Source organism: Rhinopithecus bieti, unplaced genomic scaffold (assembly GCF_001698545.2).
Source record: "Rhinopithecus bieti isolate Rb0 unplaced genomic scaffold, ASM169854v2 scaffold_38123, whole genome shotgun sequence".
NCBI lineage: Eukaryota > Metazoa > Chordata > Mammalia > Primates > Cercopithecidae > Rhinopithecus > Rhinopithecus bieti.
The window spans coordinates 54,209-70,245 of record NW_016816276.1 but is presented as its reverse complement, the minus strand read 5'-3'; the positions used below and the strand labels follow the sequence as shown (position 1 = coordinate 70,245).

Here is a 16,037-nt window from a genome sequence, read left to right as displayed (position 1 = left end):
GCCTCCCAAAGTGCTGGGATTACAGGCTTGAGCCACCGCGCCCGGCCAATATCCAGTGTTTTAAACCTTTGATATTTGACAAACTTTCCCAAATCAAATTATAAATTGTGTCTCTTTCTAACTTAATATTTTAAATATTAGGTCCTCTAAAGTCCAAAAATGACATTTGGCTTATTTGGTACAAAATCATACAGGAAGCATTGTCAAATATGAAATGTTTGGCTTTCTTTGGTCTACATTTGTGTAAATGTGTTATTGGTATATGTTCCAGAATTATATAAAACTGCTATAATTCTAATATGACTTAGTATATGTTAACAATAATAATTATAATTATTATGTTGAATGACTGTGTGCCACAGAAGTAAATTTCCTTGTCAATTGTGCCTTTAACTGTGGCTGTCCTAAAATGTCTTTGTCATCCACAGACAATTGTTTTCTCACTTTGGTCCTCTTTAAAAGATGATTTTATAATCAGCTATCACTGTTTTTTTTTTTTTTTTTGAGATGGAGTTTCATTCTTGTTGCCCAGGCTGGAGTGCAATGACATAATCTCAGCTCACTGCAATTTACAAATTGAAGGTCTGTGGCAACCCTGCATCAAGCAAGTCTATGGGTGCCATTTTTTCCAACAGTGTGTGCTCACCTCATGTCTCTGTGTCACAGTTTGGAAATTCTTGCAATATTTCAATTTTTTTCATTCTTACTGTATCTGTTATGGCCGCCTGTGATCATTAGACTTTGATGTTACTATTTAATTATTTTGGGGCACCATGAACTACACCCATCCATATAAGACGGTGATATAGTTTGGATGTCGTCCCCACCCAAATTTCATGTCAAATGTAATCCCCAATGTTGGAGGTGGGGCCTGGTGGGAGGTGACTGCATCATAGTGGCAGATTTTCCCCTTAGTTCCAATAGTGAGTGAGTTCTCGTGAGATCTGGTGGTTTAAAAGTGTGTAGCACAGGCCAGGCATGGTGGCTCTCACCTGTAATCCCAGCACTTCAGAAGGCCGGGGCAGGCGGATCACAAGGTCAAGAGATCTAGACCATCCTGGTAAACATGGTGAAACCTGGTCTCTACTAAACACACACACACACAAAGATAGATGGGAGAGACAAGATTGCACCACTGCACTCCAGCCTGGTGACACAGCAAGACCCTGTCTCAAAAAAAAAAAGTGTGTAGCACCTATGTCCCCCTTCCTCCTGCTCCAGTCATGTGAAGTGTTGGCTCCCCCTTTGCTTTCTGCCATAATTGTAAGCTTCCAGAGGACTCCCTAGAAGCAGATGCCACTATGCTTCCTATACAGCCTGTGGAACCATGAGCCAATTAAAACTCTTTTCTTTATAAATTACCCAGTCTCAGGTACTTCTTTATAGCAATGCAAGAATGTTTTCTTTATAAATTACCCAACCTCAGGTACTTCCTCCTTTCTTTTTTTTTTTTGGAGACGGAATCTCGCTCTGTCACCCAGGCTGGAGTGCAGTGGCCCAATCTCGGCTCACTACAAACTCCGCCTCCCAGGTGTACACCATTCTCCTGCCTCAGCCTCTTGAGTAGCTGGGACTACAGGCGCCCGCCATCAGGCCCAGCTAATTTTTTGTATTTTTAGTAGAGACAGGGTTTCACCTTGTTAGACAGGATGGTCTCGATCTCCTGACCTCGTGATCCGCCCATCTCGGCCTCCCAAAGTGCTGGGATTACAGGCGTGAGCCACCGTGCCCAGCCCAGCCCAGGTACTTCTTTATAGCAATGTGAGAATGGACTAATACCGACAGCAAATTTAATTGATAAATGTCTGTATTCTGACTGCTCCACTGATCAGGTGTTCTGTTCTCCCATCTCTCTTCCTTTCCTTGGGCCTGTCTATTCCCTGAGACACAATAATACTGAAATTAGGCCAGCCAATAACCCTACAATGGCCTCTAAATGTTCAAATGAAAGGAAGAGTACCATATCTCCTAATTAAATCAAAATATAGAAATAATTAAGCTTAGTGAGAAAAACATATTGAAACCAGAGAGAGGCTGAAAGCTAGTCCTCTTGTGCCAAATGGTTAGCCAAGTTGCGAATGCAGTGGAAAAGTTCTTGAAGGAAATTAAACATGCTACTCCTGTGAACATATAAATGATAGGAAAGCAAAACAACCTTATTGCTGATCTGGAGAAAGTTTGAGAGGTCTGGATAGGAGATCAAACCAGTCACAATATTCCCATAAGTCAAAGTCTAATCCACAGCAAGGCCCCCATGCTCTTCAATTCTGTGAAGGATAAGAGAGATAAAGCTGCAGAAGAGGCTGGGCGCGGTGGGTCACGCCTGTAATCCCAGCACTTTGGTAGGCTGAGGTGGGCAGATCACAAGGTCAGGAGATTGAGATCATCCTGGCCAACATGGTGAAACCCCGTCTCTACTAAAAATACAAAACAGTTAGCTGGGTGTGGCGGTGCGCACCTGTAATCCCAGCTACTCGGGAGGCTGAGGCAGGAGAATCGCTCGAACCCGGGAGGCGGAGTTTGCAGTGAGCCAAGATCATGCCCCACTGCACTGCAGCCTGGCGACAGAGCAAGACTCCATCTCAAAACAAACAAACAAACAAAAAAGAAAGCTGCAGAAGAAAAGTCTGAAGCTAAAATAGGTTGATTCATGAGGTTGAAGGAAAGATGTCATCTCCATAACATAAAATCACAAGGTGAAGCAGCAAGTGCTGGTGGAGAAGGGGTAGCAAGTTATCCAGAAGGTCTAGCTAAGATAATTGATGAAGGTGGCTACACTAAAAAACAGATTTTCAATGAAAATGAAACAGCCTTATTGGAAGAAGATGCCATTGAGGAAAGTCATAGTTAGAGAGGAGAAGTCAGTGCCTGTCTTCAAAGCTGCCAAAGACAGGCTGACTGTCTTTGTAGGAGATAATGTAACTGGTGACTTTAAGTTGAAGCCAATGCTCACTTACTATCTGTAAAATCCTAGAGCCCTTAAGAATTATTCTAATCACTTCTCTTTCCCCCACCCCATGAGAAAAAACAAAAAGAATTATGCTAAATCTGCCAGTGCTCTATAAATGGAACCACAAAACCTGATGACAGCACATGTGTTGACAGCATTGTTTACCAAATATCAAGCCCACTACTGAAACCTACACTCAGAAAGATTGTTTTCAAAATATTACTGTTCACTAACAGTGTACCTAGACATCCAAGAACTCTGATGCATACAAAGAGATTAATGTTGTTTTCATGCCTTCTAAAAGAACATATTCTGAAGCCAATCAATGAGTAATTTTGATTTTCAAGTCTTATTATTAAAAAAAAAAAAACCTTTTTGAAAGCTGTAGCTGCCATCAGTGATACCTCTGATGGATCTAGGGAAAGTAAATCGAAAATCTTGTGGAAATGATTAATAATTTTAGATTTCATTAAGAATATTCATGATTCCTGGCCAGGTGTGGTGGCTCACAGCTGTAATCCCAGCATTTAGGGAAGCCAAGGCAGGCGGATCACTTGAGGTCAGGAGTTCGAGACCAGCCTGGCCAACATGGTAAAACCCCATCTCTACCAAAAAATAAAAATAAAAAATTAACTCGGTGTGGTGGTGCACATCTATAGCCCCAGCTACTCGGGAGGCTGAGGTGGGAGAATCGCTTGAACCTGGGAGGGGAAGACTGCAGTGAACCAAGATGGCCCCACTGAACTCCAGCCTGGGTGACAGACTGAAACTCTGTCTCAAAAGACAAAACAGAAAAACATTCATGATTCCTGGGGGGAGATCAAAATATCAACATTAACAGGAGATTGGAAGAAGTTGATTCTATCCCTCATGGATGACTTTGAGGTGTGAAAGACTTCAGTAGAGAAAGTAACTACAGATGTGGTAGAAATAGCAAGAGAACTAGAATTAGAAATGGAGCCTAAAGATGTCACTGAATTGCTGCAATCTCATGATAAAACTTGAATAGATGAGGAGTTACTTCTTATGGATGAGCAAAGAAAGCGGTTTCTTGGCTGGCATGGTGGCTCACGCCTGTAATCCCAGCACTTTGGGAGGCCGAAGCGGGTGGATCATGAAGTCGGGAGATTGAGACCATCCTGGCCAACATGGTGAAACCCTGTCTCTACTAAAAATACAAAAATTAGCTGGGCGTGATGGCGCATGCCTGTAGTCTCAGCTACTCGGGAGGATGAGGCAGGAGAATCGCTTGAATCCGGGAGACGGAGGTTGCAGTGAGCTGAGATTGCCGCCACTGCACTCTAGCCTGGCAATAGAGTGCGACTCCGTCTCAAAAAAAAAGAGAAAGAAATAAAGTGGTTTCTTGAGATGGAATCTACTCCTGGTGAAGAGGCTGTGACCATGGTTGAAATAACAACAAAGGATTTAGAATACTCCATAAGCTTAGTTGATAAAGCCATAACAGGGTTTGAGAGGACTGAATCCAATTTTGAAAGAAGTTCGGCCGGACGCAGTGGCTCAAGCCTGTAATCCCAGCACTTTGGGAGGCCGAGGCGGGTGAATCACGAGGTCAGGAGATCAAGACCATCCTGGCTAACATGGTGAAACCCCGTCTCTACTAAAAATACAAAAAAATTAGCCGGACGTGGTGGCGGGCGCCTGTAGTCCCAGCTACTCGAGGCTGAGGCGGGAGAATGGTGTGAACTCGGGAGGCGGAGCTTGCAGTGAGCTGAGATCCGGCCACTGCACTCCAGCCTGGGTGACACAGCGAGACTCCGTCTCAAAAAAAAAAAAAGAAAGAAAGAAGTTCTATTGTAGGTAAACTGCTATCAAACAGCATAGAAATCTTTCCTTTCGTGAAAGGAATGGTCAGTCGGTGAGGCAGACTTCATTGTTGCCTTATTTGTTTTTTGTTTTTGTTTTGTTTTGTTTGAGATGGAGTCTTGCTCTGTCGTCCAGGTTGGAGTGCTGAGGCATAATCTGGGCTCACTGCAGCCTCCACCTCCTGGGTTCAAGCAATTCTCCTGCTTCAGTCTCCCAAGTAGCTGGGATTACAGGCACCTGCCACCACGCCTGGCTAATTTCTGTATTTTTAATAGAGAGGGGTTTCACCATGTTAGCCAGGCTGGTCTCTAACTCCTGACCTCAAGTGATCAGCCCTCCTGGGCCTCCCGAAGTGCTGAGATTACAGGTGTGAGCCATCACGCCCAGACCATTGTTGCCTTACTTGAAGAAATTGCCACAGTCACCCCAACCTTCCGTATCCAGCACCTTGATCAGTCAGCAGCCACCAACACTGAGACAAGACCCTCAACAGGCAAAAACATGAATTGCTTAAGGTTCAGATGGATTATTATTAGTATTTTTTAGCCATAAAGTATTTTAAAATTAAGCCACATATGTTGTTTTTTGAGACATAATGTTATTGCATACTTAATAGACTATAGTGCAGTATAAGCATACCTTTTATGTGCACTGGGAAACCAAAAAAATCATGTGACTTGCTTTATTGCAATATTCGCTTTGTTGTGGTGGTCTGGAACTAAACCTGTATATCTGAAGTTTGCCTGTATATATATGTGCATACACACACACATGCACACAAGCACACACACATCCACTCCCAATCTTATTGGTTTTGTTTCTAATGCACTTAGGAGAACCCTAAGTAATATAATCTCTCACCTACAAAAAGTGGAGTTGGTGTAATGGAAAGTGTATGAATGGACAGTTAGAACTGAGTATTGACTCCTTCTCTACTATTATCTTTGAGGGAATTACTCTACCTCTTAAAACTTTAAAGTTCTCGTCAGTAAAATGTTGTAGACCTACCGCTTTACAGAGATGATGTGAGAATTAAGTGAGATAATACATGTAATGCATCTGGGGTACAGTAGATCCTAAATAATCCTCTTCCATTGTATGACATCCATTGCAAATACGAGTTATTTATTTTCTCAGGTTTTCAACAGAAACCTAGAAGGAGGCCACATAACCAGAAGATCTGTTGCTACAACTGAATGCAAGATTGTACATGCTAGGGAACTCTTATCAATCAATTTCACAAGATGTATACATCAAATGATCTCCATGTTTATAATAATTATTTTGAATGTGGTTGCAGATTTGAGTGAGATGGTATGGTAAGAGACTCACAGGGATGCCATATCGGGTCCTGTAGAGAGTCCTCATTGCGACGCTTGTTCCACACAGACAGCATTCATTCATATCGGCTGCAACTTGACACCCAAGGCATGGGAAACAAAATGTGCCACAGAGACCTAGACACATGAAACCAGGGGTACACGTTACTCCACTCTGCCCATGCCACAGTTTAGCTTGCTTTCACAAATGGCAGTCCAAGTCACGAGGCCTTGGCCACATAGCCGGCTGCTAAGTCCATCTTCAATGTTTCTGTTTAGCTTTGCATCATTTTCTCCCTCCACACGCAAATCATTTCAGGAATGACCACGCCTTTGTAAAGTATATCATTCTTGTCATAGCTCTGCCTTCATTCATTTGTTCATTGATTCAGTAAAACGTATTCATTTTCCAGACATTATCCTCAGTACTGACAGTGCCCCTGGCTCAAGTCTAGTAGTGAAGGCAGATCATAGGGAAAGTTCTCCAACAGAAACGTGTTTAAAATGCCAACAGGTCACCCAGAAAAATGGGGCCTACGAGGCCCTGAGTAGGAAATGCTGTTTGAGCTGACTACTGAAGGATGATGAGATGTTTTAAAGGTGGACAAAAAGGAAAAGAGCCTCTTTGAGGTAATCTGGCATATCCTGGCAAAGGCTAGTGTTCATTCAACATGGCTGGAGCCCTGGGATGGGATGAGGATTTAGCTGTGGGTTGAGGCAGGTTGGGGACCAGATGATGAAAAAGTCTGAGTGTTAAGAGTGTGTCATGAGAGTTATGAGGAACCACTGAAACATTTTAAGAGGGGAGAATTATTTGATCAGATCTACATTTAAGAAAATGTGCTACTAAGCAATTAAGCTTTGATTGGAACTTATGTATTCATTTAATTGGGTAATAATAAACTAGGGGTGAGAGGGTTAACATGTTCATCTTTAGAGAGTTTCACCAATGTGATCTAATTCTTACTTTGATTTGCAGATGTTGAACTGGTGTCCTGAGAAGCTTAAGTCATCACCCCAGACAATGAGAGTGAAAAAACGAACCCAATTGTTTCATTCCCTAGGTAATTTTCCCTTGCTATGCTACTGAGTGTGTAATTTTTTTTATTTTTAATGAATGAATGAATGAATGAATTTATGATGGAATCTTGCTCTGTTGCCAGGCAGGAGTGCAATGGCACTCTCGGGTTCAAGCAATTCTTCTGCCTCAGCCTCCTGAGTAGCTGGTACTACAGGCACCCACCAGCACACCTGGTTAATTTTTGTATTTTTTAGTAGAGGTGGGGTTTCACCATATTGGCCAGGCTGGTCTTGAACTCCTGACCTTGTGATCCCCCCGCCTTAGCCTCCAAAAGTGCTGGAATTACAGGTGTGACCCACCACGCCCAGCCTGAGTGTAATTCTTAACACATTCAAAGTTCAATTTCAGGCTAGGCATGGTGGCTTATGCCTGTAATCCTAGCAATTTGGGAGGCCGAGGCAGGTAGATCACTTGATGTCAGGAGTTTGAGACCAGGCTGGCCAGCATGGTGAAACCTCGTCTCTACTAAAATTACAAAAATTAGCTGGGTGTGGTGGTGCGTGCCTGTAACCCCGGCTACTCAGAGGCCAAGGTAGGAGAATCACTTGAACTGGGGAGGCAGATATTGCAGTGAGCTGATATCACACCACTACATTCTAGCCTTGGTGACAAAGTGAGACTCTGTCAAAGAAACAAAAAGCAAAAACAAGGTTCAATTCAACTCTCATTCAAAGTCAATTTCAACTGTCAAGTTAAAGGATAATGTATTTTATTTTCTTGTCTTAGAGTACTATGTGGACCAAGGCAAGCAAATAGACTTCAGAGCAAGTTTTCTGTAGGTGGGTTTGTTTGTTTCTTGGTCATTATTGAGAACTAAGCACCTTGCTCCTCTCTGCAATGCCCATCTCACCCCAAACTTCCTTTCCTGCAAGTTCATTTAGAGAGATCTCGAAGTAAGAGATCTTTTAGAGATATCTTATAAAAAGAAAACAGGCTGGGCGCGGTGGCTCACGCTTGTAATCCCAGCACTTTGGGAGGCTGAGGCTGGCAGATCACCTGAGCAGGAGTTCGAGACCAGCCTGGCCAACATGGTGAAACCCTGTGTCTACTAAAAATACAAAAATTAGCGGGGTGTGGTGGTAGGCGCCTGTAATCCCAGCTACTCAGGAGGCTGAGGCAGGAGAATCTCTTGAACCCGGGAGTCAGAGGTTGCAGTGAGTGGAGATTGTGCCATTGCACCAGCCCCGGGGACAAGAGTGAGACTTCGTCTCAAAAAAAGAAAAAAAAAAAAGAAAGAAAGAAAAAGAAAACAAAGCAGTCAGAGATTTTTCTTTTTCCTCAGTGACAAGCTAATTGCCACAGAGTTCTTTATTCTCAGGTGTGTAAAAAACCTAAATATATGAATGAAAATAGTTATTCTCTGAATGCATATGGAAACCATGAATGAAAACTATCCCCTGGGTACTGGACACAATGTAACTATAAAATAGTGAGGTTAATTTATATGTTGCAAGAATAGTCTTTCTAAAAAATCAAATTCAACTTGGAATTTTTAAATTAATGTAAGGTCTATTTAGTCAGGCCAGACCTGCTCGTTGTTAGAATCAATCAGCTCTTTTGCTATTATCTTAACCCAGAACTTATTTTAGGAATAAGGCTGTTCTTTGAAGGGCTGGAGAAAAATTAACTTACCGTACGGAGGCTTTTTTTTGCTAAACATACCATTGCCTGACATGCAGAGTGCCCGTAGTAAGTTAGAAACTTTTTCTACACGATAAGGGAGGAACAGGGGAAGGGTTTAGTTATTGGTAATTCACCTTGATATCAATTAAGGGGGTGCTTTCCCCACACTTACAGACTCCGCAGTCGCTGAAGCAGTCACACATGCTTGTCTGCCAGTTGGAGTTCTGGGGTGCCAGACCAACTCCAGGTTGGGTCACAACGACCACTGGCGCCTGAGATTGCATTTTCAGTGCTGGGTCTTAAAAGCAGTGGACTGAAAAGTCAAAGAGTGGCGTTAGAGATCTCGAGGTTGCTCTTGAAAGCCCACTTTAGGGCAGGATGCTGAGGCAGTGTAGAGGAAGTTGCTCTGTTTGAAGAACAGAATTTCTGTCTCCACCTCTCACAAGATAGAGGCCGTGCAGGTGGGAGGAAGGAATTCACCGAACTGGGCCGGGCGCGGTGACTCATGTCTGTAATCCCGGCCAAGGTGGACAGATGATTTGAGGTCAGGAATTCGAGACCAGCCTGGCCAGTATGGCGAAACCCCGTCTCTACTAAAAACGCAAAAAATTAGCCAGGCTTGGTGGCGTGTGCCTGTAATTCCACCTACTCGGGAGGCTGAGGCAGGAGAATCGCTTGAACCGGGAAGGTGGAGGTTGCATTAAGCCTAGGTCATACTTCTGCGCTCCAGCCTCGGCGACAGAGTGAGACTCCATCTCAACAACCCCCCCCCCGCCCAAAACAAAAACCACAGAATTCTCTGAACTGGGAAGGTGAACAGTTGCTTCTCGTGGGGTAAGAGAGCGGAACAGTGTTGCTCATGTACTGTTTTTAGACAGGTACCTGGTATCCACACAGGCAGCGAAACAAATGAGCAAACTGTGATAGTGGCCGAAAGTAGTGAATTATGGAAAATAGCATTCTCTAAAATGGCATCATCCTAAACTTCTGTGTATATCCCCCCACTTCTTGCTCCTAATTTATTATTTTTGTTTTGGACTGATTTCCTATGGGCAATCATTTCCAGTCTTCCTACTTCCTGACTTGTCCTTCACTTCATATTTACTGGGAGCCTGCAATCCTCTGTCAGCGCTGGCCTGACGGACGCTGCTGTGTGGTACGGGCGGTTTATCTAAGAAATACATTTGGTAAGGTTACTCCTCATTTCTCTACATCATGAGAGGCAGTGTAGGGTCAGGTAACATGAATTAGATTAGGAGTGAGAGAGTCTTTGCCCAAGTCTTAGTTTCTGAAACTGTGATCTTAGACTCATCATTTAACTAGTCATTTAAATGTCCACTTATTAATCTGTAAAATGGGGTTTCTGACCTACCCACTTTACAGGCTCATTCTAAAGAATTTGTCTTTAAATAAAAATACCATGAACTGTATTCAGAATAGCTGAAGCTTATTTTAAATGTATTAGATGTGCCCTTCCATATACATTAAAGTGGTTATGGCTTCTGCTTGATTTTTTTTTTTTTTCAATGTACCATATTAGCCGTTCACTGCTTTTTTACACCAGAAGAGGGAGGTGGACCCATCTGTGGATCCCACAGCAAACAAGATTTTCTGCAAAAGAAGGTTCCAGTAAGTGAACAAAAAACCGGAGGGGTCGGCTGAGCGGATCATTCAGGGCGTGCATGATCCGCGGGTGTGTGTGTGGCGGCGGAGGAGTCCCCGTCTAGGGGCAGAGCCGTCGGGTGATGGACTAGGCGAACGTGTGTCTGGCGGCCGCTGCCTTCCCGCCTCTTCCAGGGAGGAGGATCGGGGAGGCGGAGAGCCCCCCTGGCTCCTCCCCAGTTGCAGGGACAGGTCTGAAGCAGGGGCTTCAGGAGACAGGGAGTGGGTGGGTGGGCTTCTTACCTTCTCCGCCCGCTCTGCACCTTCTCCGCCCGCTCTGCACTTGAGAAGGGGGACTGTGAGCCGCAGCTGCGCCGGGGCTCTTTGATTACCACCCCCCGCACTATGTCTCCCGCCAGAGCCGCTCTGGGACCCCTGGGTCTCCTCTGCTGGGACCAGACCTGCCTGCCGGTGACTTCTTAGAGCAGTCCGCGCAGAATCCATCTCAACGAGACCTCCCATTGTTGCTGGCGCAATCAGGGAACGGCGCCTGCGGATGGCTGCCCTCGGGGGACCACTCGCCCGGGCGGCGCGCCGCTGGGGACTCGGCGTGAACCGGGCAGCGGGCGCGCGGTCTCGGAGCCCAGCCCCGCCTGCAGGCGCCAGGAGCCGCAGCGCTGGGCAGGGCTGGTGCCGCTCCCTCCCAGGCACCCGCCACTCTGTAGCTCCGGGCGCCCAGGCTCACCGGGCGTTTGTTTCTAAATTGTAAAAAGTTTTTATCAGATGGTATGGGCTGAGCAACGCTGGGATCGGAAAGTAAGACAAGAAACTATCACCCACCCCCTCCCCCGCCCGCTGATTTGAATGCTTATTAGATGGACCCTGGATTCTAGTCCTGCTGTACATGCCCACAATGTAAGAGGAAGCAATCACAGCTCTCTAGACACACTCATGCCGCCAATCTCATGAAATAAGAGGTAAGGACCTTGCAATGATTCCGTTTTCGTCACTCACCCCTTTTACAGTATTAGCTTGGCTTTGGGAAAAGTAAGTCCCAAATCCCCAACACCGAGGGTAAGCTCCACAAAGGCAGGGAATTTTGTGGGCCAAGTTCACCGAGGTTTCTAAAAACCTTAGCTCGGGACCTGGTACACAGGAGGAGCTCACTAGCGGCTCCGTCACCACGCTCTCTGCTTCCCGGCTGGCTGAGGCCATGCGTGATGCAGGCTCCAGATGGTGCACAGCAAACAAGGGCGAGAGCCCAGCCCTGAAAACGCAAACAAGGCTAATGTTTCACCTGACTCTTTAGACCTCCACAGATGGGGCCCAGATCTTCCCTAAATCCCAACTCCAGTACTAACATGGTCGAAACCATATCTCTGGGTGATGGCTTCCCACATTTGGAATCTTGGAGGAAGAAGCATTACAGGAAATGCTAGAGAATATGTATTCTAATTTCTTATGCATTTCATCTTAATTATCAAATACCAGAAAAAATATGAAATGCTAATTATCAGTAATGTCAAGTGGTTATCCCTAGGTGATTGGCTGATGGACTTTTTTTTGTTGATTTGTGATAAGGTCTCTCTATTGCCCAGGCAGGAGTGCAATGGCACGATCTTAATTCACTGCAGCCTGGAACTCCTGGGCTCAAGTGATCCCCCCACCTCAGCCTCCTGAGTAGCTGAGATTACAGGCGTACACCACCGTGCCTGGCTAATTTGTTTTCCTTTTCTGTAGAGATGGGGGTCTCACTATGTTGCCCAGGCTGACCTTGAGCTCCTGGCCTCAAGTGATCTTCCTGCCTTGGCCTCCCAAAACACTGAATTACAGGTGTAAGCCACCACCCATGGCCGATAATTTTTTTTATACTTAGCATTTATTTCTTTTATAAGCAAAACAAATATCCTTTTCAGAAACGAAAAGCAAATCCAGTGACTAGAAAAAAAAAATTTAAGGGGGCATACCAAGCCAGGTACGGTGGCTCATGCCTGTAATCCTAGCACTTTGGGAGGCCGAGGCGGGTGGATCCTGGGTGACAGAGCGAGACTCTATCTCCAAAAAAAAAAAAAAAACAAAAAAAAAAACAAAGGAGGGGCATGTCATACAAATGATACTATAGCTGTTTATATTTTTTTTCCCTCTTGGCCCCTAGCCAATGCTTGGCACGAAACTGGTATTCAATAAATAAAGATGATCCTACAACTCTTTCAGGGGAAAAACATGTTCATTTTACACCCTTATTTTTTCAAGAAGGCTATATTGTGATTTTTAATACAATAACAGCAGTCTGAGGATTTCAGAATAAAAACTACCCTGCAATTATCTAATTGCTTCTCCTTTACCTGACTGTCTTTACTTAGCGTACGGCATATGTGTTTGTGTATTCAAACTGGCTAATGTTAGACTTCATAGCAGGCTGAGTCCTGAACATTTTCTGAGTGCCTTTGAAATCCACTCAGTGGCCATCTCTATATTCTGTACCAAGCAGCTGTATCGGCCTGGCGCTGTGGCTCACATCTGTAATCCCAGCAATTTGGGAGGCTGAGGTCGGGAGTTCAAGACCAACCGGAACAACGTGGAGAAACCCTGTCTCTACTAAAAATACAAAATTAGCTGGGCGTGGTGGTGCATGCCTGTAATCCCAGCTACTCGGGAGGCTGAGGCAGGAGAATAGCTTGAACCTGGGAGGTGGAGGTTGCGGTGAGCCGAGATCACGCCATTGCATTCCAGCCTGGGCAACAGAGCGAGACTCCGTCTCAAAATATATATATATATATATATTTATATATTTATATATATATATATCAACTGTATCTCAAATATCCATATGCTAACTGCCAGTTAGTTTGTGTGAACATTTACTTCCTCCATGCAGTAGCCTCAACAATCTTTAGCCCAACAGTCAACATTGTATGTTTCTGTTTCCTTCCCTACTTTTGTACTTTTGACTTCCTCTTTTGAATGTGGGAGACTGCAGGGACCCAGGTGCTTCTGTGAATATTAGCACTAGGAACTGGTGCAGAATGGGGGACCCCAGGAGGTTTCTGATGCTATTATAAGTTCCTCTCTAGTGCAGATTACCTATATTGGTGGAGAAGTCTACTCGCCTTATCCCTGCATAGAAGAGTAGTCCTAAAGGGAACTGCTATCCAGGACTTCCATCTGTCACTTCCAGCTTATTCTAAAAAGGGTCTAATAACTTCTCCCGTGAGATACCTTATTCAAAAAAATACCTTCTTGATAGTTATAAAACTGAGATGAGAAAGCAAACACACTCATTTGTATGTGCCTCTGTGATCATTTAAAAATTTAAGGTATCTTTTAAGTTAAAACAAATGTAAAACAGAAACAAATGTAAAATTGTTGCTTTTTCCAAACAACCACAATTCTCTTTGCTTTAGCCATGAAAATTTTAGCCTTAGCCATTCAAGGTAAAAGGTCAACAGTAAGTGGAGAGAAAATTTCCTTGAAAATCTAGAATTTCTAGGACCTTAGGTATCAGCTTGTCTCCTTAGTTCAGTGGCCCTCAAAGGTTACTATTAGTAAAACCACTTGGACAGCTCTTTAACATGTAGATTCCTAGACACTGCTCAGAGATTGTAACTTAGATAGAATGAGCTAGGGTTGAGGAATCTGTACAATGTAGAATTCTACACACTGTTCAGACATTGTGATTTAGATAGAATGAGCTAAGGTCTAAGAATCTGTAACACGTACCTGCAGGGCTGCTGCCCTTATGCCATAGGATTTTGTCCTGTGAAATAGAAAAAGGTGGCCCTTCTCACAGACATGGCTTGGTGAGCACATAGCTGCTTTGGTGAGAATTCGAATAAGAGTATCTTTCTCCAGGGTGATGAATCCCATGCTAGGCCCTCCCGCATTCCCAGGAGCACATTCCAAACTAGCTCCTCTCTCTTCAGGTGCAGGCATGTGAACTATCCTGGGCACTTCACTAGATTCTAATGCCAGTGGCCTTGCAGAGCACACTTTGTAACCCATAGCCAGTGGCCTTATTTTTCTTCTGTTACTAACAGATCCAATTTAATTCAGCAAATATTTTATTGTGCTGGATTTGGTAAGGGCTAGGGAGATGCCTGAGGTTTCCTTTCTGTGGCCAGCAGTTCTACCCATTGCGGGGTGACCACACAGCTGTTTTGTTCCACACCATCTTTAACCCCACAGGAGCAGAGAGAGTGATAAAAAAAATTGGCAGGGGCCACCTTGGAAAATGCAGGAAAAGTAGGGGCAGGAGGAAGTGGAATGGGAATCTTGGTGGGCGAGCTTGGGAGAATGAGACTAGAATACCTTTCTTTAGGAAATTCTTTCTGTGGAATGGTCTCAATGTCAGGAAATCTTGCAGTATTTGGTTCATATTTTAAACATCTTAATTTTATCTATTAGTTAAGAATCAATCTTGTATTTGTCTCTCCTCTCTATGAGCACCTCACTCCTGAGGACAGCCCACTATCTTATTAAAATACATTAATATTAATATAATACATGATGTATTAATACATATTATTAATATTGATTAATCCAGACACTAGACATATTATTGAGATTTTTCTCTTCTTTCTACTGTTTATTGATGTTAAATTTCATTTTTTTGCTTTGATTGAAACATTTCCATTTCATAATCTCTCCATCTCTCTTTATACGTATTAATGAAGCACCAGAATTTAATTTTGAAGCATTCTAGTCTGTTTTTCTTACTTTCATAATGAGAATTCAAGGATTCTTATAACTCATTAGCTAAATCTACAAAATTCCATTATCTTGTTTCTAAATATTTTGAATGGATAAAATAGAATATTTGTAAAGCAGAAAGAAATTAGACCAGCATAAGTCAACATGCATACATATTGAAATAAAGAGTGAAATTAATGATCATGTTACTAAATACAATGTATATAATATGTGTTTGCTGCAGACAGCAGCAGTTGATAAGGATTCAAGGCTGGGATCTTACACTACTTTGAAAAGCCTGGCATTTGGCAAAACGCTTAGCACGAAATTGTTGAATTTGACTAAATGTATAAATTTAAAGCAATTAGATAAGAAAACCTTAGTCTTTTAGCTGAAACTCAAAATATAACATGCTAAGAAAAAAACAAGGAGATCAAATAATTTTAAAGAAAGCTTTTTTTTTTCAATGCTAAGTTTTTAAAAGAAGTTCTTACTTGTACTTACAATTAGTAAACAAGGTTCGGAGGAGGAAATGTCTTGTGTCCTGGGAGAGAATCTCACCACAAATGAAAACTACTGAAAGGAGAGAGGCAACTGTGTTTCTATCGCAGTGCATAGTACAAAGAACAGTTTCAGACGCTCTCATTGGCCAGCGTAATCCAGCAGAAGTGGTTTCAATGTGTGTTTCTCTTATCTGGAGAATGAATATATCTCTTACCAAATAAGGTGTGTTCCTTTTCCTATATTGTGTTAGGTACACTGATCTGTCTTTTCAGTGGGGAAAGAATTTAATTCATTATATAGTTTGACTGGTTTTACATGTCTGGCAGAACTTACTGTTTCTTTGTGTGTGTGTGTTTGTTTTTTGTTATCTTTGTGGGGAAAAAAGAAGATCGTTATTGTTTCAGATTATATAGTAGTTGGCATCTCAAGTACCCTTTAATGGTAT

The 16,037-nt window shown here is 43.3% G+C and overlaps 1 protein-coding gene across 5 annotated transcripts in view; it reads right to left on the bottom strand.

Annotated features, from left to right (window-relative positions):
* Positions 1-15,783, bottom strand: part of PLAC8 (placenta associated 8) — a 35,501-nt gene extending 19,718 nt beyond the window's left edge. The window contains exons 1-4 of one of the 5 annotated variants that reach the window (XM_017854764.1): positions 15,593-15,688; positions 14,120-14,156; positions 8,970-9,110; positions 6,107-6,231 (exon numbers count right to left, since the gene is read on the bottom strand). In XM_017854764.1, coding sequence (XP_017710253.1) covers positions 6,107-6,231; positions 8,970-9,081 — 237 coding nt within the window. In that variant the 5' untranslated portion in view covers positions 9,082-9,110; positions 14,120-14,156; positions 15,593-15,688. The other 4 variants (XM_017854762.1, XM_017854763.1, XM_017854765.1 and 1 more) reach the window with 4 other exon arrangements.
* Positions 15,784-16,037: the final 254 nt, after the last annotated feature.